At 55.1% G+C, this 20,653-nt stretch overlaps 1 protein-coding gene and 1 long non-coding RNA gene across 4 annotated transcripts in view; one reads left to right on the top strand and one right to left on the bottom strand.

Annotated features, from left to right (window-relative positions):
* Positions 1 to 13,576, bottom strand: part of ARHGEF2 (Rho/Rac guanine nucleotide exchange factor 2) — a 39,725-nt gene extending 26,149 nt beyond the window's left edge. For 2 of the 3 annotated variants that reach the window (XM_045983553.1, XM_045983552.1), the window contains exons 1-5: positions 13,304 to 13,575; positions 11,152 to 11,450; positions 9,835 to 9,955; positions 1,705 to 1,822; positions 1,076 to 1,115 (exon numbers count right to left, since the gene is read on the bottom strand). In XM_045983553.1, coding sequence (XP_045839509.1) covers positions 1,076 to 1,115; positions 1,705 to 1,822; positions 9,835 to 9,955; positions 11,152 to 11,450; positions 13,304 to 13,432 — 707 coding nt within the window. In that variant the 5' untranslated portion in view covers positions 13,433 to 13,575. Of the gene's footprint in view, positions 1 to 1,075; positions 1,116 to 1,704; positions 1,823 to 9,834; positions 9,956 to 11,151; positions 11,451 to 13,303 lie in introns of all 3 variants that reach the window. The other variant, XM_045983554.1, reaches the window with a different exon arrangement.
* A 3,356-nt stretch (positions 13,577 to 16,932) lies between these two features.
* On the top strand, positions 16,933 to 20,239 carry LOC123928414. Its single transcript, XR_006815693.1, has 3 exons — positions 16,933 to 17,108; positions 17,590 to 17,671; positions 19,195 to 20,239. It is a non-coding gene; the product is annotated as an uncharacterized LOC123928414 (long non-coding RNA).
* Positions 20,240 to 20,653: the final 414 nt, after the last annotated feature.

The raw sequence follows: 20,653 nt of genomic DNA on the forward strand, positions 1-20,653 counted from the left end.
CGGGACAGAGCCAAAGCTCGGCATCTTAAAGGGCCACGCAGCGGGTTCGGCAGCATTGTCCCGAGGGCCAAGCCACTCCGGCCCGGCTTGGGTGGCAGGAGCCAAAGAGACAGGTGCTGATTCGATGTGCTGATTTCCATGGCCACAACAGTTTCCCAGACTCCTCCGCGATTCCGGAGCTAGGCCTGCAGCCCCTGCCCTCCCCAGCCACTCCCCACTGGTCAACGATCTGAGCCTCCAAAGCTGTCCGTGGGGTCCTTGACCACCGTCTCTCCGTGGGATGGTCCCACAGCCCATCTGCCCACTCAGCACTCTGTCAGTGACCACAGCAAACGAGTCCCGCTGTCTTATTCCTCTGACCGCCTGGGGTCTGGATCCAACTTTTCTTTCCCTAGCTGCCTTACTATCCAATGGGCTTGCTAGGAACTTTCTAACCCTTCCTTGGCTGAAGAATGAGAAGAGGGTAGGGGCACCTGGGTGGCTCAGTGGTTTGAAGCCTCTGCCTTCGGCTTGGGTCATGGTCCCGGGGTCCTGGGATCGAGCCCCACATCGGTCTCTCTGCTCAGCAGAGAGCCTGCTTCCTCCTTTCTCTCTGCCTGCCTCTCTGCCTACTTGTGATCTCTGTCTGTCAAATAAATAAAATCTTAAAAAAAAAAATTTTTAATAAAAAAAAAAAAAAGAATGAGAAGAGGGCGAATTCTTGGGCAGCTCAGGGAGAAGGACATTGGGAGGGCTTTGAACGGAAATGTTAAGGGGCGGGGCGCCTGGGTGGCTCAGAGGCTGTGTCCCACTCTTGATTCCGGCTCAGGTCCTGATCTCGGGGCCACAAGATCAAGGCCGCCATCGGGCTCCCTATTCAGCGCAGAGTCTGCTTGAGGTTCTCCCTCTCCCTCTCCCTCTGCCCCTCCCCACCACTCACACGCACCTGGTCTAAATAAATATCTTTTAAAAAAACATGTTAAGGGGAGCGACGTTTCAGGAAGTAGAGACTCTTGGAGTTACAACACCCGTGGTCCAGGCCCATCATCCCTCTTCCAGCGAGGCCTTTGAAGGGCTGCAGGTCTCCCAAACTCACCTTTGGCTGAGGGCAGCAGCGGAGGACTGGTGTAAAGTCCCTGCCAACACAGGAGGAGACGAGAGGTGTCCGGCTAGAGCCAGACAAAGACACCCGGGCTGCCTCCCCCGCCCCCTCCACCCAGATCAGGTTCCCAAGCTGCAGGTGCTCCTGCAGCCGGTCCTGGGGGCTGGTGCTTGGGAGGGAGGGAGGGAGGGAGGTGGACCAGAGCCGAGGGGCCAAGGAACCAGGGAACGGAGCGGAGGGGGAGGACTCTGCGGAGCAGGGGCCGGGGGCGGACATCTCAGTCCTGCTTCTGGGAACGGAGAGAGCAGAGCTTTCACCCCGGCTCCCAGCTCGCAGGGCCTCCTCCCCAGGACCAGGTCCATCACAGGTAAGTGTCCTCCCTCTCTGGGGACAGGGGGGCTGGGGAGCCGCAATCTGTCTTATGTCCTCCTTCACTGGAAGGAGAATCCTAGGATGCCCAAGTCCTGATCTCTCACTGGAACAGAGGCATTTTGGTGTTGCCAAGGGTGTGTGGTTAAACGGAACCCAGGATGTCCAGGCTCTAGACGGCCGCACCCGAGGGGGGGGGGGCGAGACGGAAGAGGGAAGGGGCCAGCGCTGCCTCGCTCCCCACCCCCACTCACCAGCCGGATCGGAGCAGCCCAAGAGGGTACTGATGCCACTCATGGATACAGACTTGGAGAGCACGCCAGGGCCCGAGGGGTCCAAAGCGCCAGCAGACGGATGACAGCAGTTCTGACCCTAGAATCACGTGGAGATCCCTCACAGGAAGTCAGGCTTCATCCCACTCCCGCTCTCCGTGCTCCCACTTGCCCGAAGAGGGCCTACCTGCACGCCTTCAGGCCTCCCACCCTCTCTGTACTCCCCACATCTGCGACATTGCGACCTTCCACCGGGAATCCCTGGCAGGTCATTCCTGCCACTTAGCCTTCAGCCCTCTGCTGCAGCTCAAGCCCAGCACAGAGAATCACTTGGAAAAAATGTACCCCAGGGGCGGCTGGGTGGCTCAGTGGGTTAAAGCCTCTGCCTTCTGCTCGGGTCGTGAACCCAGAGTCCTGGGGTCGAGCCCTGCATCGGACTCTCCACTCGGCGGGGAGCCTGCTTCCTCCTCTCTCTCTGCCTGCTTGTGATCTGTCTGTCAAATAAATAAAAATTAAAGAAAAAAAGAAAAAAATGTACCCCAAAGGGTTTCCAGACACGACAGACTCAAACGATAGAGGCCAGGCAGGTAATAAAAAGGGAAGGACACGACTGAGACAGCCTGGGGGTAAGACAAAAGGGAGCAGGAACATTCACGAACCACACACCCAACCCTTAGGAAATAAATGTTTTTCTCAAGCCTACATGAAGCATTACAAAAACTGGTCACGTATCAGGTCATAAGGCAAATTTCAACACATTTCAAATCACCTGTATCATAGAGACCACAGGAAACAAGCCAGAAATCCCTTTCCAATGGGCAGGATAAAGAACCCGGGGTGTATCACATCAAAGTACTTGTCAGCAGAGAAAACGAAACATGCTACAGCTCGCCTAACAATAGGGGTGAATCTCACAAGCACAACAGTGAGGGAAAGAAAAAAGGTATGTCCTGTATTTTTACATTCATATACACTTTAAAACACATAAAACTAGGGGCGCCTGGGGGACGCGGTCAGTGAAGCATCCGCCTCCGGCTCAGGTCATGATCTCAGAGCCCCATGTTGGGTGTACAGAGTACTTAAAAATAAAATCTTAAAAATAAAGGTATTTTATAACAACAATAAGTGAAATAAAATCATAAAAAAGTAAATAAAAATAAACCATAAAATCTTTTAAAAAAGATATTTTATGATAATAATAATGAAAATACTATAGAACCACAGAGCAAAACTTGTGGGAAATGGCCAAAGTAGTTTTTTGGAAGGAATTTATAGCCTTAAAATGTTTATATCAAAAATTTTAAAAACTGAAAATTAATGAACTAGGTCAACTTCTAAAGGTTAGAAAAAGGACAGAACAAGCTCAAAGAAAACAGAAGGAAGGATATAATATGGAGAAAGCAGAAAGCAGGCACCTGGGTGACACATTTGGTAAAGGATGCGAATCACGATCTCAGGTGGTGAGTTCGAGCCCCACGTTAGGCAGAAAGATTACTTTAAAAAAAAAAAACTAAAAAGGCAGAAATCAACAGAGTAGTAAACACAAAACAGGATCAATAAAGCCAAAAGTTGTAGACAAACCTCCAGTAAGATGGGCAGACAGAGGGAAGGGACAAACTGAGGAAGAATGTGGGGCAGACCCAGTGATTGGAAAGGCAGGAGCAGGGGCGCCTGGATGGCTCAGTGGGTTAAGCCTCTCCCTTCGGCTCAGGTCATGACCTCCGGGTCCTGGGATCGCCCCGAATCAGGCTCTCTGCTCAGTGGGGAGCCTGCTTCCCCCCCACCTCTGCCTCTCTGCCTACTTGTGATCTCTCTCTGTCAAATAAATAAATAAAATCTTTAAAAAAAGAGAAAAAAAGGAAAGCAGGATAAGACTGCCCACAACTTGATAATAGCAATTTTAAAACAATTTTATTTTACTTTTATTACACTAAGTGCATTTGATTCAAAATTAATAAATGATGAGTGATGGTGGAAGAAAATTTTCTCTAAAAATAGAAAAGGTTTTATTTATTTATTTGAGAGAGAAAGAATGAGAGAGAGGGAAGACATGCACAAGAAGGGCAGGGTCAGAGGGGGAAAGAGACTCCCCGCTGAGTGATGTAGGACTTGATCCTGGCATTCTGGGATCATGACCCGAGCTGAAGGCAGACACTTAACCAACCAAGTCGCTCAGGCGTCCTGATGATAGCACTTTTGAAAATGCAAAAAATTTCCTTATAAATATATGAGTATGTATCTATATATAACTTAATAAAATTAAATCTAGAAGAAATAGAAAGTCTGAATGGTCCTATTAAAGAAATTGAATTGGTAGTTAGTTAATCTCCCTATAAATAAAACAAAATGCACCAGGCCGTAGATGTCTATTGACAGATGAATGGATAAAGATGTGGTATATGGCTACAAGGGAATACTATGCAGCCATCAAAAATGAAATCTTGCCATTTGCAATGACATGGATAGAACTAGATGGTATTACACTAAGCGAAATAAGTCAGAGAAAGACAATTATCATATGATCTCACTGATACGGGGAATTTGACAGAAAAGACAGGATCATAGGGGAAGGGAGGGAAAAATGAAACAAAACAAAGCCAGAGACGGAAACAAACCATTAGAGACTCCTAATCTCAGGAAACGAACTGGAGAGGAGGGAGGCGGGAGGGATGGGGTGGCTGGTGATGGACTTCGGGGAGGGCATGTGCTATGGTGAGTGCGGAGAAATGTGTAAGACTGGTGAATCACAGACCTGTACCCCTGAAACAAATAATTCATCCTAAGAATACAAGGGTGGCTTAACACGAGAAAAATGTTTACATGTCATTTCCCTCAGTAACATATTAAAGGAGGAACATAACTATCTCTGCAAAAGCAGAAAAGCAGAGAATAAAATTCAAACTCACGTACTGTTAAACCAAAGCCTTGGCAGTTAGGAATAGAAGAAATCTTCCTTAACCTGATAAAAAGTGTTCTTTAAACACTTACAGCCAAAAATCAGTTTCAATAAGATGTGGTCCCTCTAAAATCAGAGACAAGGAGACCATTCTCGTGAACAGAAACACTACAATAAGCTGCACGTGCTTCTTCATTTAAAGAAACAAAAAAGACAAGATGACATTCCTACTCAGCACTACAGTAGGACGCCAGCCAGCACGGAGGGCAAGAAAAAGGAAAGGAAAGGAATACATTTTGGAACAAAAGAAACAAGGCTCCTTTATAGATGACATCATTATCTACTTAGAGAAGAAAAAAATCACAGATAAATTGTTATAAAAATGGGTGCCTGGGTGGCTCAGTTGGTGAAGTGTCTGCCTTCAGCTCAGGTCGTGATCTCTAGGTTCTAGGATCAACCCAGCACGTGATGCCCTGCTCAGCGGGGAGTCTGCTTTTCCCTCCCCCTGCTCATGCTCATGCTCTGTGTCTCTCTCTCTCAAATAAAATCTTTTTATTCTTGTAACAACAAGAAACAAGAGAGAGTTAGCAAGATAAATGAGTATAGGGCGCCTGGGTGGCTCAGTGGGTTAAAGCCTCTGCCTTTGGCTCAGGTCATGATCCCAGGGTCCTGGGATCGAGCCCCACTCAGGCTCCCTGCTCAGAAGGGACCCAGCTGCCACTACCCCTGCTTGTGCTCTCTCTCTCTCTCTCTCTGTCAAATAAATAAAATAGAATTTTTCCCTTTTTATTTTTTTATTATTTTTTAAGACTTTACTTATTTATTTGACAGATAGAGACACAGAGCAGGAGCACAAGCAGTGGGAGTGGGAGAGGGAGTGGGAGAGGGAGAGGCTTCCTGCCTAGCACGGAGCCTGATCCGGAGCTCAATCCCAGGACCCTGAGACCGTACCCTGAGCCAAAGGCAGAAGTCCAAAACTGAGCCATCTAGGCACTCCATAAAATAGAATTTTTAAAAAAGATTTTATTTATTTATTTGACAGAGACAGAGACAGTGAGAGGGAACACAAGCTGGGTGAGAGGGAGAGGGAGAAGCAGGCTTCCCGCTGGTCAGGGAGTCTGATGCGGGGCCTGATCCCAGGACTCCCAGATCAGGACCTGAGCCAAAGGCAGACGCTTAATGGCTGAGTCACCCAGGAGCCCCATAAAATAGAATCTTAAAAAAAAAAAAAGTGGATAAAGGCTTGGGCAGATGTTTCACAAAGGATGATATGTACATGGCCAATAAGAATATGAATAAGTGAGATGCCTGGATGGCTTATTCTGTTAAACATCTGATTTCAGCTCAAGTTGTTTTTTCAGAGTTAATCCCAACATCAGATTCAGTGCTGAGTCTGTAGTCTGCTTGGGATTCTCTCTCTCTCTCCCTAGCCCTTACCCTTCCCCCACCATGGTCTCTCTCAAAAAAAAGAAAAGAAAGAAAAATGCCCAACAAACTTTTTCAACAGGGACATGCAAATTAAAACCATAATGAGATACCTCTAAGATATCCACCAGAATGACTAAAATTTAAAACAACAAAAGAAGTATAATATACCTAAGAGTAAAATCTTAAAAATATATATATACCTAAGAATACATCTATATCCACAAGGTCTGTACGGGAAAAAAAAAAAAAAATTAGAGAGGTATACTATCTTCATGGAAAGGAAGAAGCAACATTGTACAGATGTCAACTTTCCCTAAATTACTCTCTAGATTCATTGCAATTCCAATTAAAGTCTCAAACATGTTTTAATGCATGTTTTGTATACATGTTATACTTTGATATTTTTAAAAATTAAGAAATTCAGGGGAGTGGGGCACCTGGGTGGCTCAGTGGGTTAAAGCCTCTGCCTTCAGCTCAGGTCATGATCTCAGGGTCCTAGGATCGAGCCCTGCATCGGGCTCTCTGCTCAGCAGGGAGTTTGCTTCCTCCTCTCTCTCTCTGCCTCTCTGCCTACTTGTGATCTCTGTCTGCAAATAAATAAATAAATAATCTTAAAAAAAAAAAAAGAAATTCAGGGGTGCTTGGCTGCCCCAGTTGGTGGAGCGTGTGACTCCTGATGTGGGGGTTGTAAGTTCGAACCCCACATGGGGTGTAGAGATTCCTTAAAAGGAAGATATTTAAAAATAAATAAAAAATAAAAATTAGGAAATTCTGTTTATGTAAAGTCATCACAGGAGAAGGAAAAGACAAACCATTTTTCTCCATTTGGTGAAAGATCATTGCAATGTGTATAACAACAAAGGGAGACATGGCCAAAGACAGGAAGAGGAACTCACAGAAGAGGAAACACAAAGGACCTGTGTACGCAGGAGAAGATGGTCAGTTGCATGTGTCACACGGATCGTCGAAATCAATATTTCAGTGAGATTTATAATCGCTAGATTGGCAGCATCAAGAAGTCTCATGCCTTCAAATGTTGGGAAAGTTCCAGAGGAACTCTCCCCTACTTCTGAGGGGGAGGAAAGAGTCTGCCGTGATCTTGTAAGTTTGAGGCACGCTGTCTCCCCACAGCTCCCCCCACCGAGGTGTCTGCCCTCGGGAAACGCTTACAAACGTGCGCAGAAGATCGATAACGGCAGGTTCATGGCGACCTTCTCGTGACGGCAGAGCGGACAGTATCTAAACGTTCGCGGGCAGAGTGGAATGAGAATGAACAAACTGGAACCGTCGGCAACACATTGATAAAAATTAGATACAGTGTGGACTGAAAATGCAGATTATAGACAATTTTGTACCATGTAACATCGCTGTTTTAAAATTCAGCAAAATAATATATTATTAGGTAATGCATATATATTTGTGTTGAGCTCTAAAAAAATGTGGGTGGGTTATAAAGAAAATCCAAGGTCGTGATTTTCTCTGGTGGGGCAGGCGAGGGAGCAGCAGAGGGAGAAAGGCAAGACCAAGACCCCCCAGGCATTGGTGGTATTCGAGGGCTAGAGGTGGGGGCTGGTTTACTGGGCCTTCCATTTCTAACCCGGACTTAAAGATGAGAGGGAGGACGCCAGGCCGGCTCAGCTGGTGCAGCATGGGACTCCCAGTCTCAGGGTTCTGGGTTCGAGCCCCATGTTGGGGGTAGAGATTACTTTTTTTTTTCCTAGTGGGTTTTGTTTTTTTTTTTAAGATTTTATTTATTCATTTGACAGACAGAGATCACAAGTAGGCAGGGAGGCAGGCAGAGAGAGAGGAGGAAGCAGGCTCCCCACAGAGCAGAGAGCCTGATGTGGGGCTCGATCCCAGGGCCTTGGGATCATGACCTGAGCTGAAGGCAGAGGCTTAACCCACTGAGCCACCCAGGCACCCCCCAGAGATTACTTAAAAATAAAATCTTAAAAAAAAGAAAGAGAGAGGGAAATACAACAGGGAGTCCTAGTCACTCTGGCAAAGGGAAGAGCGCAGGCCCCACTTAAGACATCTGAACCTAGGGGACGCCTGGTGGGCTCAGTCCGGGCAGAGCCTGTAAGTCTTGATCTCAGGGTCCTGAGTTCCAGCCCCATGTTGGGTGTGGCATCTGGTTAAGAAGAAGAAGAAAAAAAAAGACATCTGAATCTTTTTTTTCTTCTTTTTTTTTTTTTAATGTTATCTCTAGGCCCAATGTGGGGCTGGAACTCACGGCCTGGTGATTAAGAGTCACATGCTCTACTAACTGAGCTGGCCAGCGGCCCCAGCGATGTCTGAGTCTTAGAGGGTCTGCTCTGGCTGGCCACACAGAATACCTCCTGGGGGCCCCAGGCCCCGTCTGCAGGCCGAGGGCCACCCTCGTGAGCCTTGAGCTTTTGGCCCCTAGACCTCGGTGGTGTTTGTGGGCCCTGGCTCTGGAGGAAGAAACAAAAACACCAACACCTGGGGGGGGGGGGGGCGCAAGGGGGAGGGGCTTGAAGATTAGGAGAGGGGAGGGGAGGGGAGGGTATGTGCAGGGAGCAGGGCAGGAAGGTAGGGAGCAGGCAGGGCTGAGGGAGAGCAGGGGACAGGATCTGAGTGTCCTTGGGCTCAGCCTGAGGGCCAGCCTCTGTACTGGGCACTTGAACTTCCTTCCCTTTTCGTTTTTCTTTTCAAAATAATCATAACTTTATTTAATTTTAATTTGAATTTAATTTAACTTAATCTTTTTTAATTTAACTAAAATCTTTTTTAAAGATTTTATTTATTTGACAGAGAGACTGAGAGAGCACAAGTAGAGCAGGCAGAGTGGGAGGGAGAAGCAGGCTCCCCGCTGAGCAGATCCCGATGCAGGGCTCGATCCCAGGACCCTGGGATCATGACCTGAGCCGAAGGCAGACGCCATCTGAGCCACCCAGGCGCCCCTCAAAATAATCATAACTTTAAAAGACAGTTTTTATTATCCTGATGAACCAGAACCTCTGGCAGGTACGTGAAGGATCTGGAAGCTGGTCTGCCTCCCCACTCTGTTCCTCCTGCAGCACCGTGCTGGGGGGTGCCGTGCGGATGCCGGCAGGAGGGGGCCCTGGCGGGACGAGAAGCGTCCAGCCACTGCCCGCAGCGGTCCATCTCCCTTACCCTCTCCCCCAAGCCACAGGCTGACCCTAGGAGGCTGGTTTTGGGGCCCCTGGCCAGCTAGAGGAAGAGCTGGAGGGACTGAGCTTAGCCGACCCAGGGGTGCCCCTAAAGGCCTGTGTATCCCCAGGGGTCCCTAGGTCCTGGCTTGAGATCCGCCAGATGCGTTCCCTTAAGCCAGAAGGCTGGGCAGACTCTGTGCCCTTTCTCCTCCGCCAGTCTATGATTCTCTTGTTAGAGATCACCGCCTTCCGGGGCATGAGACGCCCGGTTTCATCCCACACGTCCTAAGTTGGGCTCCGAGCTGAGAAACGTGGGGCCCACAGAAAGAAGTGGTCATCACGATTAGGGGAACAGGGGCCTTTTCACGAGAGGAGCAGAGAGGCCCACATCAGCCCAGAGCTCAGATTCAGGAAGGTGGGGACAGCGAGTCGGAGAGAGAGAGGCAGGGGCAGGACACCAGGAGTGGTGCACCCGGGGAGGCGGACAGAGGGCTACACACACCGCAGACACAGCCTCAGTGAGTGGGAGTCGGGACGAGGTCCGGGCACAGAGAGACCCGCAGCTGGCAGGACAGAAGGGGCACAGAGCGGTGCTGGACAGGCAAGGGGGCAGGAGATGGGGAGAAGGCTCTGGCCTCCGCTTGTCCATACCGCGCGGGCGGGCTGACTGCCTTGGCGCTGCGGTCCCAGAAAGGCGTCCAGCTCCTCCTCTTGGCTCTGTAGCAAGGCGGCCTCCCTGGCGCCCGTGCATCCCGGTGCCTGCAGTTCACGCCTGAAACACACATGGTCACCTCTGCCCTCAGTGCCTAGTGGCTAGTGATGGCCACCAGGGAGGGACACCGCCCCACCGGGCCCTTCCTGATGGCCAGATGCAGCCCAGACCCAAACTGGCCCTTTGGGGCTGTGCTTTTGCGAAGCTGCGGGCAAGGGTGGCCCCTGCTGGCCACGGGGCGGTACTGTCCCCAGAAAGGACCCCGGCGCCGTCGGACCCCGGGGAAGCGGCAGTCTCATTCCTCGCCCCGATGCCGATGCCCAGCTTTGCCCTCCAAAGCCCAAGGGGCAGAATCAGTGCCTGATGGTGAAAGGTGACCCCTCAAAGACCCTGCGATACAGCCGGGCCCCCATGGGGATCCCCAGGGCATCTCTGCCTCCCACGAGCTGCTCTCTGGAACGTTCCATGAGCCCTGTGGGCCAGGCTTCCCAGCTGCGTCAGTTCAGGGACCTAGCACAGGGTCCTCTGCTTTCCCCCAGCTCAGCCAGCTGGGCCCAGGAGCTTGGTCTACTCACCCAAGCGGAGGGAACCTGCCCGTGGGGACCACAACCAAAGCAGTCAGGGCCTCCTCTCAGAGGCCCGGCACGTTGAGCTCTCCACGTTGACCCCCAGACCTTCTCTCTGACTTCCCCTGTCTTTGGGGAAGTGGTCAGGGGTTTTCCAGAAGAGGAGGAGAGCTGGTCCCCGTCTTCGGCCAAGCAGAAAGACGCACACAGGCCTCTCCCCGCCCTGCGCCGCGGTGCTGACTTGCCTACGACGTCCTGCGTCTGGGTCAGCCCAGAACCAGCAATGCCCCAGCCTGGGGACGCTGCTCAAGGACTTTCCAAAGCTCTCTGGGCTCAATTCCCTCGGCTGCACAGGGACAAGTTTGGGCCCCATGATCCCTGAGTCCCTTCCAGCTCTTACTGTTCACACCTTACGGGTCAGTGAAACCCAGAGTGGGAGGTGGAGGAGATATGGCCTGTCCCTTCTCCTCCACGGCCTCCCCCGCCTGCCCCCAGACCAGCCGGAGAGGAGCGAGGGGGGCCGCACTGTGAAAAGCAGATCATCTCCCCCAAAAGCCAGAGACAGGCAGCGTTCAGACTCTCCAGGGAGGGCCAGGGCCCAGGTGTCCTCAGCTCCCAGCATCCCTGCCTAACCCCTTTCTCCGGGGTCTGGGACTTAAGGAAACGAAGGGCAGGGGCCACAGGGGTTACCTGCTCAGTGGATCTTGGAGCTCCCTGCCTGGCCCCCAGCTGTGTCTTTTGAACAGGCTGTGGTTGTGGCCATGGGCACGGAAGGCCCCTGACCTCCGGAGGGGTACAGCATGGAAGCCATCTCCCTTCTCTGTTTTTCCCTCCTCCTCCTCCTCTTCCTCCTCCTCGTCTTCCTCCAGCTGCTCTCTGGACTCGACTGCAGACAGGCAGTGGCGAGTGTGGCCTTGGGACACCAGGTCTCCGCCTGCGAGGAACACCTCCGGGACGTCTCCGTTCATGGGAGGCACCCACGGGCCAGTCTGAGTCAAGAAGACAAAGGGGGCGAGAGGAGTTCTAGAATCCTGGAATCCTGGGATGGAGGGGGCTGGGGGTGTCACAGCCAACCCTTCCTTTCCCGAGGCGCGGAGCTGGGCGTGGCTGGCCCAGAGCCCGGAGGGGTAAGCAGCTTCGCTGACTCCCAGTCCAGTGCTCTCTCCAGGGCGTGAGGACATCCTTGTTCCCCCAGGATGCTCCCATGTCCTGGGCACTGACCGGCACAGCAGAAAACCCAGCCGAGCAAAGAGACAGATACTGTTCCTGTCCTCAAGGAATTCACAGCCCGTGTGCACGCATGTGTGTGTGTGTGTGTGTGCAGAGACAGAAGCCCAAATCACAAATGACTGAGTGGCCGGAGTGGCCAGTGAGGTGCGACAGAAGGCTGAGGGCTGTGGAAGGAGTGAGCTCGTAGCCCTTTAGAAAACTCAGGAAAAGGCGCCTGGGTGGCTCCGTGGGTTAAAGCCTCTGCTTCGGCTCAGGTCATGATCTCAGGGTCCTGGGGTGGAGCCCCGCATCGGGCTCTCTGCTCAGCAAGGAGCCTGCTTCCCCCTCTCTCTCTCTCCCTGCCTCTCTGCCTACTTGTGATCTTTCTCTGTCAAATAAATAAATAAAATCTTTAATTTAAAAAAAAAAGAAAAGAAAACTCAGGAAGAGGGAAGGGAGTGAGTGGCCCTTGAGGGCTCTGCAGGGGTGAGTGGTCAGCTTCAAGGGGGGAGTCCAGGCAGACAGACGGTTCCGCCCCTCCAAGGCTGGTCCTGGGGAAGGAGCAGAACCGAAAGTCCTCTCTCCAGCGCTCGCGGGACACCACTGTGCGCAGCCGGAAGTTTCTTCCGTCCCGACGTGGGCGCTACCCCCACCGCCCAACGCTCCCGCTCCGGGCAGCCCTCGCGGCCGGCCTCAGTGTTCTCGGAGTCAAGAGCCCTCAGGAGCTCTTAACGTTGAAGCCGAGACGCCGCACTCCTCTATGAGGTGCCAAGGACCCCAGGTGGTGGGGGGCGGGCGGGACCCCTCCTTTCCTGCCGGGCCGCGGTGCTGCCTGTCCCCGCGGGGCCTTCTGCTAGTGCGAGTCTCCCAGTGGAGCTGCGGGGAGGGCCCAGGAGGACCAGCAAGCGGGGAGCCAGAGTCCTCCCCCACTGGCCGGCTCTCGGCGAGGGCCCCCAGCCTCCCCCCTACTCCTCACCAGCCCCACCAGAAGTCCCACTGTCGGGAAGGCTGTTCCTTCCAGCCACTCCCCGCGCTGTCCCTACAACCTGTCCCCACCCCTCGCTCCACCCCGCACCAGAGAGAGGACCTTGTGCCGTCCCCGCCACCGCGCGGAAGGAAGGCGGCGAGTGAGCGGGCCAAGGCAGGTGCACCTGTGGCCCCACCGACGGCTCTGGGGACAGACGGACAGAGGGGAGGGAGAGGCCAGGAGAGCTGGGCCCGCTCCTCACACGGGGGAGCCACGGCTGGGGGTGGGGCCCGCAGCCAGCCGCCAGGTCCGCTCTCTCTCGTCTGCGAACACGGCCTGGGCCGCTGAGTGCCCGCTGGAAATGGGACGGGCGGCACCGTCAGGGCCAGAGCCTCAGCCGCCCTCGAAGGGTCTCCGGAGCTGGTGGTCGGGGGCCGGGAGGGGCAGATGCACACAGAGTGTTGTGAGAGGCTGCGGTGGACCCGGGGTGCTCCCTGGGAACAGAGGAGCAGGGGGAGCTGGAAACGGGGCAGAGACCTCACAGGAGAGGCAGACTGGCCCGAGTCACCGGTCCCAGCTTCTGTTCTACTGCGCCCGCCCCAGTGGGGGGTGTGGGGCTGGATTTGGTGGGAAGCATTTCCTCCCCTCTGTCCCTGGGGATGCTACCTGCTGCAGAGGCTGCGTGGTCAACAGAGTCTCTGGTCCTGAATCCCACCCTTCCTCCTCGGGCTCCGGCCGGCTGGAATCTGGCCTCTTCTGGGAGACCCACCTTTGCCCAGCGCCTGCGTCACTCATTCCCGGCCTCCGCCCTCTGTGCAAATGTACCCGATGGGGCTCCTTCTGCCTCGTATCTTCATTCCATTTCTCTCCATTTGTCCTGGTCTCTCAACGCCACCCCTCCACGCCACAGTGTCAATAACGTCCATTCTGCCCTTCAGAGCGATGAGGAGCAGCACGGCTGCCTCAACCCCTCCCGGAGACATTCCTCCTTCCACTTTCTGAAACGCAAGCTGCCTGCATGGTCGCCTTCTCCCCTCTCCTCCGCCAGCTCCCGCCAGGCCCCTCCCGGCTCCCCCAGCCTCTGGAGCTCAGGAAATGGGGCCGGGCGGTGGCCAGGGCTGGCTCTCGCACAATGGCTTTATTTAGCCCCCAGATGAGATCCCATCATGTCATAGCTCGCTTCTGCGGAGCAGAGAGAGGAGACTCTGAAATAGGTCTGGGGTCGGATGCTCCAGAGGAAGGCCCGGGAGGAAAGCAGGAAGGGGCTCTAAGAAGTCATTTTATCTCTTGTCTCTGGATTGAACGGTTTCCCCACCAGCGCACACCATCAGCGTCTCCTGCTCCGGCTCGGAGTGGGGGCCGTCCACTGACCACACGGGTCACCCGTACTTTGTGGGGCACGCCGGGGTGCTGGGACGGGAGCACACAGAGAGAGAGAGAGAGAGAGATCTCCGTTATTTAAAAGTCTGAGACCAAGACGTCCGGAGAGCTCGCAGGCGCACAGTGGCACAGCACGACGGGGACTTGTGGCCGTGAACGCCCTCCGAAGGAAAGGACGGGCCTGGCCGTAGCCAGCATCCAGGGCACGAAGGGCCAGCGGAGCCTGGGGGAGAAGCGGGGGCAGAGTGCTCCGGCTACAGGGGCAGCAGCTAGTGGACTCTGGGGCAGATCTGTCCTGCTGTCTTTCTTAAATGAATGGTGGGGGGGAATCCAAAGAAGAACACTACTTGTGACACATAAAAATTCTATGAAACTCAGATTTCAGTGAGCACAAATAAAGGCTATTTTGGAACACGGCCCGCTCATTCACTTACATACGGTCTGCGGCTGGGTCGGCGCTACGGCAGCAAAGTTGTAGCTGCCGTACAGACCGTCCGGCCCACAAAGCCGAAAATAGTTAGTATCTGGGTCTTTGCAGAAGAAGTTTGCAGACTCCTGATTTAGAGCAACTGGGTCTCCAAATCTCAGGAAGGACAAGAAGGTGCGCAAGGAGGGATGCTGAGGTCCAGGGCATCCCGAGCAGGCACTGGGCGCCAGGCATGGGGCAGGGGCTGAAGTCCCCAAGGCCGTTTCCTAAATGGGATCTGGAGCCCGCAAAGGAGGAGCTAAGCTGTGCGGAGCCCGCGTTGTCGTGGGACCCCCTGGGCGCCCGCTCTGTCGCGGGACCCTACGGTCATCTCTCGAAGTACAGCATCCCCAGCTGTTCTTTTTTTTTTTTCTTAATTAAAGATTTTATTTATTCATTTGACAGACAGAGATCACAAGGAGGCAGAGAGGCAGGCAGAGAGAGAGAGGAGGAAGCAGGCTCCCGCCGAGCAGAGAGCCCGATGCGGGGCTCGATCCCAGGACCCTGAGATCATGACCTGAGCCGAAGGCAGAGGCTTTAACCCACTGAGCCACCCAGGCGCCCCCACAGTGCCCTGTTCTTCAACACCCCCTGTGTCTGCCCCTTCACCAGCCCAAGAAAGGGGGCAATTAGATGGGTGCCCAGAGAAATCGAGGCGGAGGGGGAGGCTGCGGGGGAGGCTGCTCAGCCCTCTTCACAGCCTGGGGGTTTCCTGGCCCTGGCCCTGGGGTCCTGAGTCTCCCCCAGGTGACAATCAGGAAGAAGACCCCCAAAAGAACCAGATAATAAAGAATGGGAAGGAAGACAGAGCCAGATGTCCTGGTCGGCTGGCTTCTCCCAGCCCTGGGGGGACAGGGTCATGGAAAACCCTCTGTTGATTCAAAATGTGACCTTCCTGCTGCTTCTGCCCTGGACAGTGAGTCCTGAATCCAGCAGTGACCGCAGACAGGGCCAGAGCTGGGCTTCTCCTCGCCCCAGATCAGGGAAACCGCAGGAGCACAGCTGGTTCCGCCCTGCCCCCTGACCGCACCCCGGACCCCGGGACCCCGGACCGCACCCCCAACCTCCTGCAACTCGGTCTCTCAGTGGGGAGCACGTGAGATGCCGCGAAGGTGTGCCGCCAGCCGCTGGCAGTAGGATCCCGATGCCCACAGGGCAAAGGCCAAGTGTGTGTGCCGAGGGCTGGCGTTCGTTCATCGGACCTTTCCTTGGCTGGAGAGGAGGACCCAGAGGGTCTGTGCACAAACCCCGCACAGTTGGTCCCTTAGCGGGTCGGGGGTAAGACAGGCAAAAGCCGTCTATCTGCCCGCACTGGCTTCCAGGATGACTTTTCTTTTAATTAAAAAAAAATTTTTTAAAGATTTTATTAGGGGGCGCCTGCGTGGCTCAGTCGTTAAGCCTCTGCCTTTGGCTCAGGTCATGATCCTGGGGTCCTGGGATTGAGCCCCGCATCGGGCTCTCTGCTTGGTGGGAAGCCTGCATCCCCCTCTCCCATTCCCTCTGCTTGTGTTCCCTCTCTCTGTTGTGTCTCTCTGTCAACTAAATAAATAAAATCCTTAAAAAATTAAAAAATAAAGATTTTATCTATTTATTTGAGAGAGAGAGAGAGCAGGGGAGGGGGAGGGGCAGAAGGAGTCTGATCATGACCTGATCAAGATCATGCCCTGATGGGACGCCTGGGGGGCTCAGTGGGTTAAGCCTCTGCCTTCTGCTCAGGTCATGATCTCAGGGTGCTGGGATCAAGCTAGCGGGGAGCCTGCTTCTCCACCGCCCCCCCACCCCCACCTCTCTGCCTACTTGTGATCTCTTTTTGTCAAATAAATAAATAAAATCTTTAAAAAAAAAAGATCATGACCTGAGCTGAAGGCAGGCACTTAACCCACTGGGCCCCCCAGAAGCCCCCCAGGCTGACTTCTGAGAGGCGCCCACCTGCGTGCAGGACGCACAGGGCAGAGTTATCAATGTTATTGTTTGTACTTAATTCTGAAGTCCAGAGCCAGAGAGCTGGTCGTCCCCAGCCCTCTCCGGTGAGCTCACCTCCCTCTGCTTAAGGCAGGCTAAGTGTGCTCCAGACACCGCCCGAAGCCGCCCGAAGCCGCCCCTCCTCTGGGATGTGCCAGGCTCAGGGGTCAGGAATTGTGGCTTCCGAGGCTGACCACTTCTTTTGTTTCACTGGTTTGCAAACTGAAGCCAGGGCCCTGCCCTCCTCCTTCCCCTGGGCCTGGGAACTCATCCTACCAGGGGCTCCTCCGACTGGAGAGCCTGGGGCAGGGCCCACTTGATCCTTGGCAGGCGGTCAGGGTTTTCAGCGCCAGAAGGGTGGGGCAAGAGAGGCTCTGAGGTTCAGAGGGACACACCTGAGAAGACTTTGGCCACTGTGTCCCAAGGAATGAACCCATCAGGTCTCAGGGGACAGTCACAGTGGGAGGTGGACGGGACGGGTGACCTGGGAGCTGGGAGTCCCTCATTCTCTGGCAGGAGCTTGTGGCCCCTGAAATCTCACAGTGGGTGCCCGAGGGTATGGGGACCCGTGTCAGGCCCTAGAAGGAGGGAGCCTGGATGAGTGGGGATCGGGAGGCTTCTAAGGACGCCCGTGGAGGGCTTGGCATCACCCGTCATCTGAGAGTGAGTGTGAACTCTTGGCCGAACTCGAGAGCCCCCCCCATCTACACACTTGCACCCTCCCCCAAAGACACGATACTCTGATTGGAACTGGGTGCCGAAAGCCGGAGCTGGCAGGACTGTTACGCGCGCGGCCTCTGGGTGTCGAGGGGTCGAGGAGCTCTGCTTCAGGGGGATCCCCGTTCCTGGGGTGAGGGCCCAGGGCAAGGGAAGAGGGAAACTCACTGGTCCCGGGAGGTATCCCAAAGATGGAGCCCCGCTCCTCTGTGGGCTGCTGGCTTCAGCACAGGGAGCCTCTCTAAGAACCCAGTCCCGCGTCTCGGTGGGGGTGCGCCGCCTTTGTCCTTTTAAGGTTGCATGGGAGCCTGGGACACTCCTTCCAACCCGCACCTGTGGCTTCTTCAACAGCTCCAGCCCTCCCCCACTTCAAACACCCCAGCCGGGTGCCGTGCCCAGGCCTTTAACCCCTTGCGTACCGTGGCAGGTCTCAAGGATCCCTGGGTCCCCTGACCTCCGCACTCCCTGGACAGAGAGCGGCCACTGGACTCGGGCCCACGTGGAAACAGGTGAAGGACGCTAAGCTGGGGTCACCCGGAGACTCTGTAGGCACCGTCCCCCTCACTCCAGTGTCCAGTGTCGGGGACAGCTGAGGGGCGCAGAAAGAGAGCATCCCAGGGAAGGCCCACAGCTGGAAACCTCCTCAACAGCAGGGTCCTCCGAGGACCAGGGAGGACCTTTGTCCTCTCTCCAGTTCCGCTGCAAAACTTCTGTTGGTCCCTTGGGGCGCCTGGGTGGCTCAGTGGATTAAGCCGCTGCCTTCGGCTCAGGTCACGATCTCAGGGTCCTGGGATCGAGCCCCGCATCAGGCTCTCTGCTCCGCGGGGAGCCTGCTTCCTCCTCTCTCTCTGCCTGCCTCTCTGCCTACTTGTGACCTCTCTCTCTGTCAAATAAATAAATAAAATCTTTAAAAAAAAAAAACAAAAAAACAAAAAACTTCTGTTGGTCCCTTTAAGAGGCAGCTTCCAGGTGGGAGGTGGGGGGTGGGGGAGGGAGCCTGGAGGGCAGGGTGTCTGCGGGGTTCCCCCACCCCATCCCAGCTTCTGGGCACTGAGTCCCCTCACTGCTCCCCCCGGCAGAGGGGGTCCTGACCTTAGGGCCCTCCCCACCCTCCTCCTCTCGGGCCCTGTGGCCTGGTGGTCCAGGACGGGCTGCTCTGCCTGCTCCCTGAGCGGGAGCCTCACAGGGCAGGGGAAGCCGGCAGCCTGACTCCCTGTCCGTAAAGTGGGGACCTGGGGTGCCAAGTGTGCCCGCAGTGGGACAGGAATGCTGCGCCCACAGCCCTCGTGCAGGTGACATGCCAGCCGCCACGCCCTGCTCCCGGGTCCTTAGCGGGGAGACCAGAGGACCGAGTGAGAAGACCCCTGGTGGGCGGAGCTGGCCCCGGAAATCAGATGGGACAGCTGCCGCCACATGTGGAAACCCTGCCCTTTCCACAGGAGCCCCAAGGGCCCTTCCTCGCTTCACAAGGACACAAGGGGATCCCGCCTCATTTTATGGGTGGGGGTCCTTGTGGACCCTCCCCTCAAACCACCTGAGGCAGGCAGCTTTCTGGGCTGTCACCGGTGAAGTCCCAGAGAACCCAGGGGACCGGGCCTTGCGGCTTTCCGTCCTATCGGCTTCTCGGGTATTCCTCCACCCCGGTCCCCGCAGACTTTCTACAGGGGGAGTCCCAGGGCCTAGTCTGTCAGGCAGGTGGAGATCTGGACCCCGGGCTCCTCCTGGCACCGGGGTGGGGTGCGGGCAGCCGCCACCAACTGGAGGTCTGGCCTCCACGGAGGCGGAGGGCTGGGTTGCTGGTCCGGGAGGGTCTGGGACATGACGGCAGGTCCCTTCCCCCCCATCTGCACTGCCTTCGGGTCACACCTCCCCCGGGTGGTCTCCATGAGGGTGGAGGGGGCCGTCTGCCGGTCGTCTCCCATTAGATTCCTTCCGGAAGCCCAGAGGGCTCAAGCCAGGGCCAGCTATCCCCGCTGCGTCTGCCACAGGTCTCCCGGCTGTGCCAGCCTCCAGCCCTCCTCTCCCATTCCAGCCCGACTGCAGGGAGCCTGATCTCTCCAGAGGAAGCGCCTGGCGTTGGCCTTTGTTCAAGGGGCCTGTGACAACAGCTGCCTTCACAACGCTTCTCTCGTCATCTGCGTCAGACCTGGGTGCCCCCGGCCTCCCTGCAGACCGCCCCGCTGGAGGGAAAGGGTTACCACCTGGGGCTCGGGCTAGGAAGAAGGCTCCTGTGGCACCTTCCAGAGTTAGGAACCCTATCCCGGCTTCTATCCTGTCCTCTAAACCGCAGCGCCTCCCACCCTAGGTGGACGCCTCAGTTTCCAGCGGGGACCACGCGGACAGAGGAGTGTGTTCCCTCCTCCAGAGACCCGTGTCCCAGTCCTAGGGAGCAAGACGACCACTGTCCGACCAGCCCGGTGCTCCCTCCCTGTCCTTGTTCTCAAGCTTCTGACCTGTTAATTTCCCCCACTCTGCAAAGCCCCCGTCTGCCCCAGAACACAGCGAACAACAGCAAACGTATCGTCCTCGCCCTCTGACCTGGCCAGTCCTGGGGTGTCCGAGTCGCAGCTCCCGAAGGAGGGAGGTGAGCTGGCAGAGGGCTACTCCACTGGGAGCCTCCCTTTGTCTCCATGTCCTTTTCATCCTTCCTGGGGCCTGGGTTCGTGTGCCGGGCCCAGGAAAGGTTAAACCGGTTGGGCAGTCTCTCCCCCCTCAACCCCCAACAGCATCTAAACTGGGCAACTTGGTGGCAGGAACAAAGCGCGTGTTTGTTGGGTTTCCCTCCTGCCTGGGAGGCTGTTCTCGGACCACGGCATTCCTGGCTCGGACCGAGGCAGCTCAGAGCGGCTGCTCCGGCAGCCAGAACCACGGCCTTGCCACAGGCCGTGCTGAGGGCACAGCTCAAGGGCTGCAGGTGCGCGGAACTAAAATGAATTCAAGTTAAGAGAAGCTAGTTTCTTGGGGCGCCCGGGTGGCTCAGTGGGTTAAGCCTCTGCCTTCAGCTCAGGTCATGATCTCAGGGTCCTGGGATCAAGGCCCGTCTCGGGTTCTCTGCTCTGCGGGGAGCCTGCTTCCTCCACTCTCTTTCTCTGCCTGTCTCTCTGCCTACTTGTGATCTCTGTCAAATAAAAAAAATAAATAAGATAAAAAATCTAAAAAAAAAAAAAAGAGAGAAGCTAGTTCTTGGGGCGCCCGGCTGGCTCAGTCGGGGAGCACCCAACTCCTGATCTCGGGGTCGTGAGTTCGAGCCACACCATGGGTGTAGAGATTAAATAGTTTAAAGAAAAAAAGAAAAGCTAGTTGTTAAGCAGAGAAAGTGCTAGAACCAGGGGTCAAGAGGTAGTTCTTTCAAGGTCAGTGAACAAACCTTCCTCTCACCCTGCGTCCTCTCGCCGTGGAGAGGCTGCAGGCAAGGACCGGTCAGGGTGACGGGAACGGCGCGGCGAAAGCAGAGAGGGGAGGGACGCAGGCAAAGGCATTCAGGGGGGCGG

This window comes from Meles meles, chromosome 17 (assembly GCF_922984935.1).
Source record: "Meles meles chromosome 17, mMelMel3.1 paternal haplotype, whole genome shotgun sequence".
NCBI lineage: Eukaryota > Metazoa > Chordata > Mammalia > Carnivora > Mustelidae > Meles > Meles meles.